Source organism: Oncorhynchus gorbuscha, linkage group LG06 (assembly GCF_021184085.1).
Source record: "Oncorhynchus gorbuscha isolate QuinsamMale2020 ecotype Even-year linkage group LG06, OgorEven_v1.0, whole genome shotgun sequence".
Classification (NCBI taxonomy): Eukaryota; Metazoa; Chordata; class Actinopteri; order Salmoniformes; family Salmonidae; genus Oncorhynchus; species Oncorhynchus gorbuscha.
In genome coordinates this window covers 100,634,289-100,652,529 of record NC_060178.1, presented here as the reverse complement: position 1 = coordinate 100,652,529, position 18,241 = coordinate 100,634,289, and the positions used below count along the sequence as shown (strand labels likewise).

The window sequence follows — 18,241 nt, the reverse complement described above, 5'->3', positions numbered from 1 at the left end:
TAGGGTTGCTGTCCTGTTGGAAGGTGAACCTTCGCACCAGTCTGAGGTCCTGAGCATTCTGGAGCAGGATTCCTCTGTACTTTGCTCCATTCATCTTTCCCTCCGTTCATCCCCACAGCATGATGCTGCCACCAGCATGCTTCACCGTAGGGATGATGCCTGGTTTCCTCCAGACATTCAATCTTGGTTTCATCAGACCAGAGAACCTTGCTGTTATATGCCATTTACTGAGGAGTGGCTTCCATCTGGCCACTCTACCATAAAGGCCTGATTGGTGGAGTGTTGCATAGATGGTTGTTCTTCTGGAAGGTTCTACCATCTCCACAAAGGAACCATCGGGTTCTTGGTCACCTCCCTGACCAAGGCCCTTCTCCTCCGATTACTCAGTTTGGCTGTGCGGCCAGCTCCAGGAAGAGTCTTGGTGGTTCCAAACTTCTTCTATTGAAGAATGATGGAGGCCACTGTGTTCTTGGGGACCTTCAATGTTTTGGTACACTTCCCCAGATCTGTGCCTTGACACATTCCTGTCTCGGAGCTCTACGGACAAGACTTCATGGCTTGGTCAATGATCTACACCTGCATTGCTTGCTGTTTGGGGTTTTATGCTGGGTTTCTGTACAGCACTTTATTTATTTAACTAGGCAAGCGAGTTAAGACCAAATTCTTATTTTCAATGGAACAGTGGGTTACCTGCCTGTTCAGGGGCAGAATGACAGATTTGTACCTTGTCAGCTCGGGGATTTGAACTTTCGGGTTACTAGTCCAACGCTCTAGGCTACCCTAGGCTACCATGTCGCCCCAATACAGTATGCGCTGTAGCACTCAGCAGCTCAGCCTCTGACTTCACTTTGCTATGTGCTTCATAAATCTCCATTTATACCACTCTGTCTGCACCCCACCCCCAGGCACAGCTATCGTACACCAGAAATTAGCAGCCATTTAATTAGCCAGCTCCAAAGAGTAGCTAGCGCCCAGCCCACACTCTCTATTGAGTCCTGTCAAACACCGTCCCACAAAAGGCCCAGACATGGTCATGAAGATGCAGACAGAGATAGTGGCAAGGCTCCAATTAAAATATGAAACAACTAAAGCACTATGTGGATGAATCATTAAGGAGATGGGATGGATGTGGCTTGGCTCCTTGGTGTACAGCAAAAAATGAGTGCCTTAGGCAGGGAGAATGGAGAATGGAGAATGGGGGAGGCAGGCAGAAAGGCAGGTGGCCTACAGTGCCATCCATGCTAAGCTCAGTCAATGGGTGTGAGAGCTGGGAGATGGCTGGGGGATTTAGAAGTGCTGGGGACTAATCCTGAGGAAGTAGAAAATTCGGACTGCCATTGACAAAGCAATGCCTAGTCTCTCTTGTATTACTGTAAATGGAAGGCTGAGAGATTTAAGAATGAAGAATCATTAGAATCAGAGTGGGAGGATGTGCATAGAGAGTCATAGGGGTGTGTCTCCGTCACTGACATACAGTACAAAGGAGGGTGGGACTTTATTTGCTTCAGGGTGGGGACCTTAATACAATTACATAAACAGACAATATTTAATATAAGGGACCTTTAGAGTTACATCATATCATCATGGAGATATGACATCACAGTGAATTTTGTCTGTGCAGAGTCACCTTGAGAAGAAGAATCATACAGATAGATACTGTAAGCCATTCAGATGAGTAGCAGGATGAAAGTCAGATCAGGCTACAGGAGGAGAAAACACGCCATGGCCGTTCCTGCCTTCTCTCCTGTCTGACTGCCTACAGGAGGAGAAAACACGCCATGGCCGTTCCTGCCTTCTCTCCTGTCTGACTGCCTACAGGAGGAGTAAACACGCCATGGTCTTTCCTGCCTTCTCTCCTGTCTGACTGCCTACAGGAGGAGTAAACAGGCCATGGTCTTTCCTGCCTTCTCTCCTGTCTGACTGCCTACAGGAGGAGTAAACAGGCCATGGTCTTTCCTGCCTTCTCTCCTGTCTGACTGCCTGCTGTACTGCAGCTTGGAGTGAGACTGCAGCTACAGGCATTAGAAAAGTGGAAGTGATTATTTAATGTCAGAAAGATCAGAACCAAGGCTAAGCAAGGATCTCCTGCTCCAATACACACAGCATACAGTAGATTACATGAAAAGCCTGAGAACAATGACAGGTATGGGCCATATTTAAATCTATATATTTTACCTTTATTTAACTAGGCAAGTCAGTTAAGAACAAATTATATTTACAATGACCAACCTGAGGACATTGACAGGTATGGCCCATACAGTAGGTTACATGACCAGCCTGAGGACATTGACAGGTATGGCCCATACAGTAGGTTACATGACCAGCCTGAGGACATTGACAGGTATGGCCCATACAGTAGGTTACATGACCAGCCTGAGGACATTGACAGGTATGGGCCATACAGTAGGTTACATGACCAGCCTGAGGACATTGACAGGTATGGGCCATACAGTAGGTTACATGACCAGCCTGAGGACAGTGACAGGTATGGGCCATACAGTAGGTTACATGACCAGCCTGAGGACAATGACAGGTATGGGCCATACAGTAGGTTACATGACCAGCCTGAGGACATTGACAGGTATGGGCCATACAGTAGGTTACATGACCAGCCTGAGGACAGTGACAGGTATGGGCCATACAGTAGGTTACATGACCAGCCTGAGGACATTGACAGGTATGGCCCATACAGTAGGTTACATGACCAGCCTGAGGACAATGACAGGTATGGGCCATACAGTAGGTTACATGACCAGCCTGAGGACATTGACAGGTATGGGCCATACAGTCAGTTACATGACCAGCCTGAGGACATTGACAGGTATGGGCCATACAGTCAGTTACATGACCAGCCTGAGGACAATGACAGGTATGGGCCATACAGTCAGTTACATGACCAGCCTGAGGACAATGACAGGTATGGGCCATACAGTAGGTTACATGACCAGGTATGAGTAATTGAAGTCTGGTTGGTTAATGGTCATGGTCATTAATAATGGTCATTACTGCATCAGGAGAGCCGCTATTCTAGGCGTTTCGAGGTAAACACTAGTCTTACTTTAGACGATAAGATTTAAAAAAATGTAGCCTCTGTTTTTAGCGAGTAAGGGATGAGCTTTATTAAGAGGATACATTTTACAGGATCTCGCAAAAAACCTCCCAAACCTCTCAAACACTCATGGCTTTTAGCAGCAAAACACATGTTGATCAGATCAGCAACATTGTGAGGTTAGCAAGGTCAGATGTACAACAGTTAGTAGATGATACTGTAGTGTGGCTATAGGGAGGAAATACGTGCATTTGCTGATCTGGCAACAGAAACTGTGGGACAGAGAGAAAGACAAGCAGGCAGGATATGGCCCTCACCTTTGAGCCTGTGGAAGTGGACGGGGACATCACTCTTGATGCTCTTGCTGTCCTCCTCTGTGGACTCACTGCGCACCGTGGGGGGGTCATTGTGGGCCAGCCAATCAGCCACCTTGCTCTCAGAGGCCATCATGGCGGCCTGTAGGGTGCTGAGGTCCTTGCTCCCCGGCTGGGGGGACTTTTTAGGCCGGGGCCGGTGGTCCGGAGTCAGTTTGGACACATGGTCCTTAATCCTGACCTTGCCAGGAGAGGTGTCATCAAACTCGATGGTGAAGGCGTGAGGTGAGGCGTGGCCCTGAGCGCTACTGGCGGTGGTAGCAGCAGCCCCCTCAGTGTCTTTAGTAGGGATTTCATGAATGCTGTCCTCAGCCATCTGAGACTCCTTGGTAGGGATCTCAAAGTAGCTGGGCTCAGGACCCAGACCATCCTCCATAGGCCTCTCACTCCTCTTAGGCTCTCTGCCGTCTGTAGGTTCATAAAGAGGAGAACACTGGGGATCAGATTCTAGAGGTCAGAGGTTACGGGCCCCAAATGGGCCGCTCAGCTGTGTCTGTTCTGAGTCTCACCATAAGTCTGAATCCGTGTCTGCGGCCCTGGCAGAACACAGCCCGCTCTTTATTTATGTAACCTGTATTTAACTAGGCAAGTCAGTTAAACAACAAATTCTTCTTTACAATGACGACCTACCAAAAGGCTAAAGGCATCCTGCAGGGACAGGGGCAGGGATTCAAATCTAAAATACAGGACAAAACACACATCACGACAAGAGAGACACCACTACACTACATAAAGAGAGGCCTAAGACAACAACACAGCATGGTAGCAACACAACATGACAACAACATGGTAGCAACACAACATGGTAGCAGCAGAAAACATGGTACAAACATTATTGGGCACAGACAATAGCACAAACGCAAGGTACAGACAATACATCATGCGAAGCAGCCACAGCTGTCAGTAAGAAGGGTTGGAGATAAAATGGTCCAGTTTGAGCGTTTTTTGCAGCTCGTTCCAGTCTCTAGCTGCAGTGAAATGAAAAGACGAGTGACCCAGGGATGTGTGTGCTTTGGGGACCTTTAACAGAATGTGACTGGCAGAACGGGTGTTGTATGTGGAGGAAGGGCTGCAGTAGGTATCTCAGATAGGGGAGAGTGAGGCCTAAGAGGGTTTTATAAATAAGCATCAACCAGTGGGTCTTGCGATGGGTATACAGAGATGACTAGTTTACAGAGGAGGATAGAGTGCAGTGATGTGTCCTATAAGGAGCATTGGTGGCAAAACAGGTCAGGCTGTGCTGGAGCCCAGGCAGACAGGCACAAAGCCATGTAGTGTAACTTACTTAATAATGTCACTTACTTAGTAATGATTGTGTAACTTCCTTTGATTTTGTGGCAAGGCATTATGGCATATGTGTAGACCATCTAGTTTATACGTATGACAAAGTGAGCAGCTGAGTTGTTCTTGGAAAGTACAAGTTTGTTTTGTACATTTCCTCCCTTATGTAGTAAGGGAACAATATCAAAGTCAAATATTCAAAGTATAATAGCTACTGGGATTTAGGAGCCCCCAATAAGGCCACATCTTTCTCAGAAGTTATATCTTTCAATTCAACTTGAAAGTAAGTCATGTTTGTATCTCTTTGAAAACAGATAAGCTCCTGAAAGCATGACTGCAAATATCTGTGGCTTTCAACAAAGTAAAAAATGGAGTGAAATGAGACACGACGTTGTCCATTTAGAGAACTATATTCAAACTGATACCCCTCGCATCAGGTCCTAGATTATAGTCCCCAACAGGTCTGGTGGTATATAAGGCTGTGCTTTCAGGTTTCATCCTAACAAATACCCACTGCTTCCACAAACAAGACCACCACAACTTCATCTTAGAACCTCCCCTTTTTTAAATAAATACTACCACCCTTCCTCTAAAGATTTCATGATGAATCATGTGACTCAATTCTAAAGCACTGAGGGTCACGGTGGTCATTCATTTAACAGGAACACTGTACATTAGAGCAGTGGTTCCCAACCTTTTTCGGTTACTATACCACCAACTGAATTTTGCTGTCCGGTGTACCCCTGAAGTATGTGCATTTTACCAATAGGTCTATGGTCTCATGAGTCTACTCAAGTAACCCCTGCGGATAAGCCAAGTACCTCCAGATGTCATTAGAGTACATGAGACACACACACAGAATAACTAACAACACCCATATTAATACATATTCCTGACAGAGCATTACTAACAACAAGTCGCTCTGGATAAGAGCGTCTGCTAAATGACTTAAATGTAAATGTAAACACCCATATTAATACATATTCCTCACAGAGCATTACTAACAACACCCATATTAATACATATTCCTCACAGAGCATTACTAACACCACCCATATTAATACATATTCCTGACAGAGCATTACTAACACCACCCATATTAATACATATTCCTGACAGAGCATTACTAACACCACCCATATTAATACATATTCCTGACAGAGAATTACTAACACCACCCATATTAATACATATTCCTGACAGAGCATTACTAACACCACCCATATTAATACATATTCCTGACAGAGAATTACTAACACCACCCATATTAATACATATTCCTGACAGAGCATTACTAACACCACCCATATTAATACATATTCCTGACAGAGCATTACTAACATCACCCATATTAATACATATTCCTGACAGAGCATTACTAACACCACCCATATTAATACATATTCCTGACAGAGCATTACTAACACCACCCATATTAATACATATGCCTGACAGAGCATTACTAACACTACCCATATTAATACATATTCCTGACAGAGCATTACTAACATCCATATTAATACATATTCCTGACAGAGCATTACTAACACCACCCATATTAATACATATTCCTGACAGAGCATTACTAACACCACCCATATTAATACATATTCCTGACAGAGCATTACTAACACCACCCATATTAATACATATTCCTGACAGAGCATTACTAACACCACCCATATTAATACATATTCCTGAGAGCATTACTAACACCACCCATATTAATACATATTCCTGACAGAGCATTACTAACACCACCCATATTAATACATATTCCTGACAGAGCATTACTAACACCACCCATATTAATACATATTCCTGACAGAGCATTACTAACACCACACATATTAATACATATTCCTGACAGAGCATTACTAACACCATCCATATTAATACCTATTCCTGACAGAGCATTACTAACACCATCCATATTAATACATATTCCTGACAGAGCATTACTAACACCACCCATATTAATACATATTCCTGACAGAGCATTACTAACACCATCCATATTAATACATATTCCTGACAGAGCATTACTAACACCACCCATATTAATACATATTCCTGACAGAGCATTACTAACACCACGCATATTAATACATATTCCTGACAGAGCATTACTAACACCATCCATATTAATACATATTCCTGACAGAGCATTACTAACACCACCCATATTAATACATATTCCTGACAGAGCATTACTAACACCACCCATATTAATACATATGCCTGACAGAGCATTACTAACATCCATATTAATACATATTCCTGACAGAGCATTACTAACACCACCCATATTAATACATATTCCTGACAGAGCATTACTAACAACACCCATATGAATACATATTCCTGACAGAGCATTACTAACACCACCCATATTAATACATATTCCTGACAGAGCATTACATTACATTACATTTAAGTCATTTAGCAGACGCTCTTATCCTAACACCACCCATATTAATACATATTCCTGACAGAGCATTACTAACAACACCCATATTAATACATATTTATTTCAGAGCATTAATAACACCACCTATGTTAATACATATTCCTGACAGAGCATTACTTATTTAATTAATCATGTTCTCTAGTAGCTCATCTAATGTACTGTACATTTAATTAAACATGTTCTCTACTAGCTCATCTAATGTACTGAAACATGTGTGCATGCATCTGATCATCTTGCCAACATTTGGAACATATCATTTCATACTTCAGATGATGATGAGGTCAAGTAGGTTCCTACCTGCTGCAGAGCTGTCATGCTTCTTCCCACACGTCTTGGTCTCCTGTTTGAAGGAGTTCTCATCGTCTGCGTCCCCATCCCCCCACCAAGATGGCTGTCCATACAGAGGTGTTCCCCGGTGCGATGCTGCTATGTCCCCTATAACACAAACACAAGAGGTTTCACACAATTTAGATTTAATGTATGACATTCGTCAAGGGGTGTTTGACAAGATAAATGAATTAAGTCAATCGATACAGTAACTGGCCAGTAGTGACTGACTGTTCCTGAGCAGCTGCACTGTCTTTTTGTAAGGGGTGTGAACTGGTGGCAGAGAAGTCAGACGCAGGAGAGAAATAATTGTTTCCAACAGCGCAGTTTATTAACTGTCAGGATTTGGCCAGGGTTGTTCCGGTTTTTGGTCACTAGATGCCCCCATTGTGCCTTTTGACCTTTTGTTTTCCCTTGATCCCCATTATTATTTGCACCTGTGCCTCGTTTCCCCTGATTGTATTTAAACCCTTTGTTTTACTCGGTTCTGTGCTCTGTGTTTGTATGTTAGCACCCAGCCCTAGTACTCTGTGAGCTCTTGTTGATCCCGGTGGACTCTCTTGAGGAATTCTGTTTTTTGTTCTTGTTTCTTTGTTTTTTGAGTATCTTTTGAGGCTTTTGATGCTGTGCCTTCCACCTTGTGGATTTACCTTTTTGTCTTGGAGGATTGCCTTTGTTCTTGTGGAATTCCTTTTGAGGTTGTGGAGTTACATGTTTTCCTGAAGAACTTCACTTTTTACTTCATTAAATACACCGTCTCAAGTACTGCTGTGTCTGCCTCATCTTCTGGGTTCTGCTGACTATTCGTGGCTCAGTTGGTTTAGTGACTGTTTCTCACTCCGGAGACCTGGGTTCGTAACCGGGTCCTGACAATTAACAAAACTCACCAGAAAACAGAATAATAAAATAAATGGATCCATAACCCAACGCACACCAGGACAATCACCCACAAGGACATGAGGGGGAACAGAGGGGTAAATACACACCAGGACAGACGATCACAAACACTACAATAAACAATCACCCACAAGGACATGAGGGGGAACAGAGGGGTAAATACACACCAGGACAGATGTTCAAACACTACAATAAACAATCACCCACAAGGACATGAGAGGGGGAAACACATGTAATTGATGGGATTAAATACACACCAAAGGACAGCAACGTTCAAACACTACAAGAAAGTGAATAATCACCCACAAGGACATGAATGGTTTTGGGGAACATTACCCAATCAGGTAAGGGACAAACCCATCAACACACCAGGACAGATGTTCACAATCACCCACAAGAACAAGAGGGGGAACATACACAACATGTAATTGATGGGATTGGAAGTAGGTGTGATGGAAGACAAGACAAAACCAAAGGAAAATGAAAAGACGATCAGCAATGGCTAGAAGGTCGGTGACCTGACTGCAGAGAGGAAAGGGAACATACAGTCTGACTGCAGAGAGGAACGCCACCCTAACAAGAAGAGTGACCAATTTCATACAGTCTGACTGCAGAGGAAGTCGTGTCTGACTGCAGAGAGGAAAGGGAACTTTGACTAATTCATCTGTCCTGGATGATGGGACTTGGAGCAATGGTTTTGCTTTAGCCATTCCCCTGACCTACATTACCCAATCAGCAGAATAATGAGGGACAAACCCATCAACACCAACCTCTGCTCCACAATCTAACTACCTTCTCCTCTCCCCACTGCCAAACGCTTGATTTTCTAACTACCTTCTCCTCTCCCCACTTTGGCTTCACCCAGCTGGGATGTTTATATGGGTGTGACTTTACAGACTTTAGTTGAAGCAAGGTCTGGGACACAATGTGTAGGCCCATTTACTGCCAACAATGTCACAATAGCTAAATGGAACCAATATTCACTTCGGGCTGCAATGTAAGCAAGCACTGACATTGCATATGAAGAAAACCCAAAGAATGCACTAATTGCAGTGTGCATTCACAGAGGACTGTGTTCAAAATGCATATATGCCTATTATTGCTACACGATTAGTGACGAGCCTATAAATGCTGCAAGATTGGTGAGGAGTTTTGCCTGCCTGCATAACATCTCCAGTTTTACCTATGGTGGTGTGCTGCAGAGAGGAAAGGGAACATACAGTCTGACAGCAGAGAGGAAAGGGAACATACAGTCTGACAGCAGAGAGGAAAGGGAACATACAGTCTGACAGCAGAGAGGAAAGGGAACATACAGTCTGACTGCAGAGAGGAAAGGGAACATACAGTCTGACTGCAGAGAGGAAAGGGAACATACAGTCTGACTGCAGAGAGGAAAGGGAACATACAGTCTGACTGCAGAGAGGAAAGGGAACATACAGTCTGACTGCAGAGAGGAAAGGGAACATACAGTCTGACTGCAGAGAGGAAAGGGAACATACAGTCTGACTGCAGAGAGGAAAGGGAACATACAGTCTGACTGCTGACAGCAGACTGCAGAGAGGAAAGGGAACATACAGTCTGACTGCAGAGAGGAAAGGGAACATACAGTCTGACTGCAGAGAGGAAAGGGAACATACAGTCTGACTGCAGAGAGGAAAGGGGAACATACAGTCTGACTGCAGAGAGGAAAGGGACTGCAGAGAGGAAAGGGAACATACAGTCTGACTGCAGAGGAAAGGAAACTGCAGAGGGAACATACAGTCTGACTGCAGAGAGGAAAGGGAACATACAGTCTGACTGCAGAAAGGGAACATACAGTCTGACTGCAGAAGGAAAGGGAACATACAGTCTGACTGCAGAAAGGGAACATACAGTCTGGAAAGGAAAGGGAACATACAGTCTGACTGCAGAGAGGAAAGGGAACATACAGTCTGACTGCAGAGAGCAGAAAGGGAACATACAGTCTGACTGCAGAGAGGAAAGGGAACATACAGTCTGAGCAGAGAGGAAAGGGAACAGCAGAGGAAAGGGAACATACAGTCTGACTGCAGAGAGGAAAGGGAACATACAGTCTGACTGCAGAAGGAAAGGGAACATACAGTCTGACTGCAGAGAGGAAAGGGAGTCTGACAGAGAGGAAAGGGAACAGTCTGACTGCAGAGAGGAAAGGGAACATACAGTCTGACTGCAGAGAGGGGAACATACAGTCTGACTGCAGAGAGGAAAGGGAACATACAGTCTGACTGCAGAGAGGAAAGGGAACATACAGTCTGACTGCAGAGAGGAAAGGGAACATACAGTCTGACAGCAGAGAGGAAAGGGAACATACAGTCTGACTGCAGAGAGGAAAGGGAACATACAGTCTGACTGCAGAGAGGAAAGGGAACATACAGTCTGACAGCAGAGAGGAAAGGGAACATTGTCTGACTGCAGAGAGGAAAGGGAACATACAGTCTGACTGCAGAAAGGAAACATACAGTCTGACTGCAGAGAGGAAAGGGAACATACAGTCTGACTGCAGAGAGGAAAGGGAACATACAGTCTGACTGCAGAGAGGAAAGGGAACATACAGTCTGACTGCAGAGAGGAAAGGAACATACAAAGGGGAACATACAGTCTGACTGCAGAAAGGGAGTCTGACTGCAGAGAGGAAAGGGAACATACAGTCTGACTGCAGAGAGTCTGACTGCAAAGGGGAACATACAGTCTGACTGCAGAGAGGAAAGGGAACATACAGTCTGACTGCAGAGAGGAAAGGGAACATACAGTCTGACTGCAGAGGAAAGGGGAAGAGGGGAACATACAGTCTGACTGCAGAGAGAAAGGGAGTCTGAAGAGGGAACATACAGTCTGACTGCAGAGAGGAAAGGGAACATACAGTCTGACTGCAGAGAGAAAGGAACAAAGTCTGACTGCAGAGAGGAAAACATACAGTCTGACTGCAGAGAGGAAAGGGAACATACAGTCTGACTGCAGAGAGGAAAGGGAACATACAGACTGACTGTCTGACTGCAGAGAGGAAAGGGAACATACAGTCTGACTGCAGAGAGGAAAGGGAACATACAGTCTGACTGCAGAGAGGAAAGGGAACATACAGTCTGACTGCAGAGAGGAAATGGAACATACAGTCTGACTGCAGAGAGGAAATGGAACATACAGTCTGACTGCAGAGAGGAAAGGGAACAACAGTCTGACTGCAGAGGTGGAACTACAGTCTGACTGCAGAGAGGAAAGGGAACATACAGTCTGACAGCAGAGGAAAGGGAACATACAGTCTGACTGCAGAGAGGAAAGGGAACATACAGTCTGACTGCAGAAAGAGGAAATGGAACATACAGTCTGACTGCAGAGAGGAAAGGGAACAGTCTGACTGCAGTGGAACATACAGTCTGACTGCAGAGAGGAAAGGAAACATACAGGGAACATACAGTCTGACTGCAGAGAGAAAGGGAGTCTGGAGAAGGGAACATACAGTCTGACTGCAGAGAGTCTGGCAAAGGGAACATACAGTCTGACTGCAGAGAGGAAAGGGAACATACAGTCTGACTGCAGAGAGGAAAGGGAACATACAGTCTGACTGCAGAGAGGAAAGGGAACATACAGTCTGACTGCAGAGAGGAAAGGGAACTGCAGAGAGGAAAGGGAACATACGGTGACTGCCTGACTGCAGAGAGGAAAGGGAACATACAGGTGACTGCAGAGAGGAAAGGGAACATACAGTCTGACAGCAGCCTGACTGCTGACTGCAGAGAGGAAAGGGAACATACGGTGACTGCCTGACTGCAGAGAGGAAAGGGAACATACGGTGACTGCCTGACTGCAGAGAGGAAAGGGAACATACGGTGACTGCCTGACTGCAGAGAGGAAAGGGAACATACGGTGACTGCCTGACTGCAGAGAGGAAAGGGAACATACGGTGACTGTCTGACTGCAGAGAGGAAAGGGAACATACGGTAACTGTCTGACTGCAGAGAGGAAAGGGAACATACGGTGACTGTCTGACTGCAGAGAGGAAAGGGAACATACGGTGACTGTCTGACTGTGACTCAGCGGGGGGAATAATACATTAGCATTAAAAGGACAATTAGCAGCTTCAATATCCAGGTGGTGGAGAAGCCGACAAGGAGGAACACATGTAAACGCTTCCCGCCTCCTATTTTTGAATAGTTGTCGAGTAATAAAGGAGACATATGGGTGGATGTGGCTCCCCCTATCATTACAGGCCCTCTGCTGAAGGCCCCCACTGCAGATGCTGTAATTAAACACATAATGGGTGGCAAGCCGGGTTAAATGTAATGTTGGTACACTGGACTTATGTATTAAGCCTGATGCCCCATATGACAGTGTTAGAACATCTGTTGTTTTGATCCTGATACTATGGACCAGGGTTCCTTAACTGGCGGACTGCGGGTGGTTTACGTTTCTGAGCAAAATAAATCATGTATATATGCAGTACCACTCAAAAGTTTGGACATACCTACTCATTCAAGGGTTTTTCTTCATTTCTACCATTTTCCACTTAGTAGAATAGTGAATACATCAAAACTATGAAAAAAACACAGATGGAATCATTTAGTAACCAAAACAGTGTTAAAAAAATCAAAATATATTTCATATTTGAGATTCTTCAAAGTAGCCACCCTTTGCCTTGATGACAGCTTTGCACACTCTTGGCAATTTCTTAACCAACATGAGGAATGCTTTTCCAACAGTCTTGAATGAGTTCCCACATATTCTGAACACGTATTGGTTGCTTTTCCTTCACTCTGCAGTCCAACCCATCCCAAACCCTCTCAATTTGGTTAAGGTCGGGTGATTGTGAAGGCCAGGGCATCTGATGCAGCCCTCCATCGCTCTGCTTCTTGGTCAAATAGCCCTTACACAGCCTGGAGGTGTGTGGGGTCATTTTCGTGTCTAAAAACAAATGATAGTCCCACTAAGCGCAAACCAGATGGGATGACGTATCGCTGCAGAATGCTGTGGTTAAGTGTGCCTTGAATTTTTTATAAATCACTGACAGTGTCACCAGCCCATCACACCTTCTCCTCCATGCTTCATGGTGGGAACCATACATGCAGAGATCATCCGTTCACTTACTCTGTCTCTCACAAAGACACGGCGGTTGGGACCAAAAATCTCCAACTTGGACTCATCTGACGAAAGGACAGATTTCAAATCAAATCAAATTTAATTAGCCAATGTGCCGAATAAAACAGGTGCAGACCTGACAGTGAAATGCTTACTTACGAGCCTATAACCAACAATACAGTAAAAAATAATATGGGTAAGAATAAGAAATAAAAGTAACAAGTAATTAAAGAGCAACAGTAAATTACCACAAGCAAGACCATATACAGTGGGTACCGGTACAGAGTCAATGTGTGGGGCACCACTTAGTTGAGGTAATATGTACATGTAGGTAGAGTTATTAAAGTGACTATGCATAGATTATATCAACAGAGTAGAAGCAGTGTAACGGGGGGGGGGGGGGGTAATGCAAATAGTCTGTGGAGCCATTTGATTAGATGTTCAGGAGTCCCTAGGAGGGGTGCGTCACTTGAGTGGGTTGAGTCACTGATGTGATCTTCCTGTCTGGATTGGCGCCCCCCCTTTGGGTTGTGCCGTGGCGGAGATCTTTGTGGGCTATACTCGGCCTTGTCTCAAGATGGTAAGTTGGTGGTTGAAAATATCCCTCTAGTGGTGTGGGGGCTGTGCTTTGGCAAAGTGGGTGGGGTTATATCCTTCCTGTTTGGCCCTGTCTGGGGGTATCATCGGATCGGGCCACAGTGTCTCCTGACCCCTCCTATCTCAGCCTCCAGTATTTATGCTGCAGTAGTTTGTGTCGGGGGGCTAGGGTAGCAGAGAGAACAGTTTATGACTTGGGTGGTCTTTGACAATTTTCAGGGCCTTCCTCTGACACCACCTGGTATAGAGGACCTGGATGGCAGGAAGCTTGGGTGCCTTGCAGTCAGAGGCGGAGCAGTTTTCAAATCAGGCAGTGTTGCAACCAGTCAGGATGCTCACTGTGGTGCAGATGTAGAACCAATTGAGGATCTGAGGACCCATGCCAAATCTTTTCAGTCTCCTGAGGAGGAATAGGTTTTTGTTGTGCCCTCTTTACGACTGTCTTGGTGTGCTTGGACCATGTTAGTTTGTTGGTGATGTGGACACCAAGGAACTTGAAGCCTCAAAATGCTCCACTGCAGCCCCGTCTATGAGAATGAGGGCGTGCTCAGTCCTCTTCTTCCTGTAGTCCACAATCATCTCCTTTGTCTTGATCACGTTGAGGGAGAGATTGTTGTCCTGGCACCACACAGCCAGGTCTCTGACCTCCTCCCTACAGTCTCATCATTGTCATTGATCAGGCCTACCACTGTTGTGTCATCGGATAACTTAATGATGGTGTTGGAGTCGTGCCTGACCGTGCAGTCATGAGTGAACAGGGAGTACAGGAGGGGACTGAGCACGCACCCCTGAGGGGCTCCTGTGTTGAGGATTAGCGTGGCAGATCTGTTGTTACCTACCCTTAACACCTGGAGACAGCTCGTCGGGAAGTCCAGGATCTAGTTGAAGAGTGAGGTGTTTAGTCCCAGGGTCCTTAGCTTATTGATAAGCTTTGAGGGCACTATGGTGTTGAACGCTGAGCTGTAGTCAATCAATAGAATTCTCACATAGGTGTTCCTTTTGTCCAGGTAGGAAAGGGCAGTGTGGAGTGCAATAGAGATTGCATCATCTGTGAATCTGTTTGGGCGGTATGCAAATTGGAGTGGGTCTAGGGTTTCTGGGATAATGGTGTTGATTTGAACCAGCCTTTCAAAGCACTTCATGGCTACAGACACTTGCCGGTTGGTCAGAGCATGCTCAGAGTACACGTCCTCGTAATTCGTCTGGCCCCGCGGCCTTGTGAATGTTGACGTGTTGAAAGGTCTTACTCACATGATCACACAGTCTTCCGGAACAGCTAGGGCTCTCATGCATGTTTAAGTGTTATTTGCCTCGAAGCGAGCATAGAAGTTTAGCCCGTCTGGTAGGCTCGTGTCACTGGGCAGCTCTCGGCTGTGCTTCCCTTTGTAGTCTGTATAGGTTTGCAAGCCCTGCCACATCCGACGAGTGTCAGAACCAGTGTAGTACAATTTGATCTTAGTCCTGTATTTACGCTTTGCCTGTTTGATAGTTTGCCAGAGGGCATAGCGAGATTTCTTCTAAGCTTCCGGGTTAGAGTCCTGCTCCTTGAAAGTGGCAGCTCTAGCTTTCATCTCAGTACGGATGTTGCCTGTAATCCATGGCTTCTGGTTGGGCTATGTACGTACGGTCTCTGTTGGGACGACGCTATCAATTCACTTATTGATGAAGTCAGTGACTGATGTGGTGTACTCCTCAATGCTATCGGAGGAATCCCGGAACATATTCCAGTCTGTGCTAGCAAAACAGTCCTGTAGCTTAGCATCTGCTTTATCTGACAACTGTTTTATTGATCTAGTCACTGGTGCCTCCTGCTTTAATTTTTGCTTTAGGCAGGAATCAGGAGGATACAATTATCTTCTGTATAGAACTCAACTACCCGGTCGCATTCACAGGTTGTATCACATTTTCACTTCATTTCATTACAGTACAACGGTTTGATTTGTTTGATCGTAGCTAGCTACTTAGCTAGCTACATAGCCGTCTTTGTATCAAAGATAATTGTGTAGTCTAGAGCGATTTTCTAGGTTCGCTAGCCATCTATTGTCGTTCTTTTAACGCAACGTAACGTAAACAACACTGCTAGCTAGCCTGCTAGCCCCCGAATAGCAACACTGCAGAAACTATTCACTCAACGGAACGACTTGATTAGTGTAGTGTCAACAACGCACCCACTGCCAGCTGGCCTACTTCAGCAGTACTGTATCATTTTAATCATTTTAGTCAATAAGATTCTTGCTACGTAGCTTAACTTTCTGAACATTCGAGACGTGTAGTCCACTTGTCATTCCAATCTCCTTTGCATTAGCGTAGCCTCTTCTGTAGCCTGTCAACTATGTGTCTGTTTATCCCTGTTCTCTCCTCTCTGCACAGACCATACAAACGCTCCTCACCGCGTGGCCGCGGCCACCCTACTCTGGTGGTCCCAGCGCGCACGACCCACGTGGAGTTCCAGGTCTCCGGTAGCCTCTGGAACTGCCAATCTGCGGTCAACAAGGCAGAGTTCATCTCAGCCTATGCCTCCCTCCAGTCCCTTGACTTCTTGGCACTGACGGAAACATGGATCACCACAGACAACACTGCTACTCCTACTGCTCTCTCTTCGTCCGCCCACGTGTTCTCGCACACCCCGAGAGCGTCTGGTCAGCGGGGTGGTGGCACCGGGATCCTCATCTCTCCCAAGTGGTCATTCTCTCTTTCTCCCCTTACCCATCTGTCTATCGCCTCCTTTGAATTCCATGCTGTCACAGTTACTAGCCCTTTCAAGCTTAATATCCTTATCATTTATCGCCCTCCAGGTTCCCTCGGAGAGTTCATCAATGAGCTTGATGCCTTGATAAGCTCCTTTCCTGAGGACGGCTCACCTCTCACAGTTCTGGGCGACTTTAACCTCCCCACGTCTACCTTTGACTCTTTCCTCTCTGCCTCCTTCTTTCCACTCCTCTCCTCTTTTGACCTCACCCTCTCACCTTCCCCCTACTCACAAGGCAGGCAATACGCTCGACCTCATCTTTACTAGATGCTGTTCTTCCACTAACCTCATTGCAACTCCCCTCCAAGTCTCCGACCACTGCCTTGTATCCTTTTCCCTCTCGCTCTCATCCAACACCTCCCACACGGCCCCTACTCGGATGGTATCGCGCCGTCCCAACCTTCGCTCTCTCTCCCCCGCTACTCTCTCCTCTTCCATCCTATCATCTCTTCCCTCCGCTCAAACCTTCTCCCACCTATCTCCTGATTCTGCCTCCTCAACCCTCCTCTCCTCCCTCTCTGCATCCCTTGACTCTCTATGTCCCCTATCCTCCAGGCCGGCTCGGTCCTCCTCCCGCTCCGTGGCTCGATGACTCATTGCGAGCTCACAGAACAGGGCTCCGGGCAGCCGAGCGGAAATGGAGGAAAACTCGCCTCCCTGCGGACCTGGCATCCTTTCACTCCCTCCTCTCTACATTTTCCTCCTCTGTCTCTGCTGCTAAAGCCACTTTCTACCACGCTAAATTCCAAGCATCTGCCTCTAACCCTAGGAAGCTCTTTGCCACCTTCTCCTCCCTCCTGAATCCTCCGCCCCCTCCCTCCTCCTCTCTGCAGATGACTTCGTCAACCATTTTGAAAAGAAGATCGACGACATCCGATCCTCGTTTGCTAAGTCAAACAACACCGCTGGTTCTGCTCACACTGCCCTACCCTGTGCTCTGACCTCTTTCTCCCCTCTCTCTCCAGATGAAATCTCGCGTCTTGTGACGGCCGGCCGCCCAACAACCTGCCCGCTCGACCCTATCCCCTCCTCTCTTCTCCAGACCATTTCCGGAGACCTTCTCCCTTACCTCACCTCGCTCATCAACTTATCCCTGACCGCTGGCTACGTCCCTTCCGTCTTCAAGAGAGCGAGAGTTGCACCCCTTCTGAAAAAACCTACACTCGATCCCTCCGATGTCAACAACTACAGACCAGTATCCCTTCTTTCTTTTCTCTCCAAAACTCTTGAACGTGCCGTCCTTGGTCAGCTCTCCCGCTATCTCTCTCTGAATGACCTTCTTGATCCAAATCAGTCAGGTTTCAAGACTAGTCATTCAACTGAGACTGCTCTCCTCTGTGTCACGGAGGCGCTCCGCACTGCTAAAGCTAACTCTCTCTCCTCTGCTCTCATCCTTCTAGATCTATCGG

General features: G+C 46.1%; 1 protein-coding gene across 1 annotated transcript in view; it reads right to left on the bottom strand.

Annotated features, from left to right (window-relative positions):
- Positions 1–18,241, bottom strand: part of LOC124038629 (centrosomal protein of 170 kDa-like) — an 89,999-nt gene that overhangs the window by 33,169 nt on the left and 38,589 nt on the right. The window contains 2 exon segments of the mRNA XM_046354707.1: positions 3,367–3,831; positions 7,472–7,609. Coding sequence (XP_046210663.1) covers positions 3,367–3,831; positions 7,472–7,609 — 603 coding nt within the window.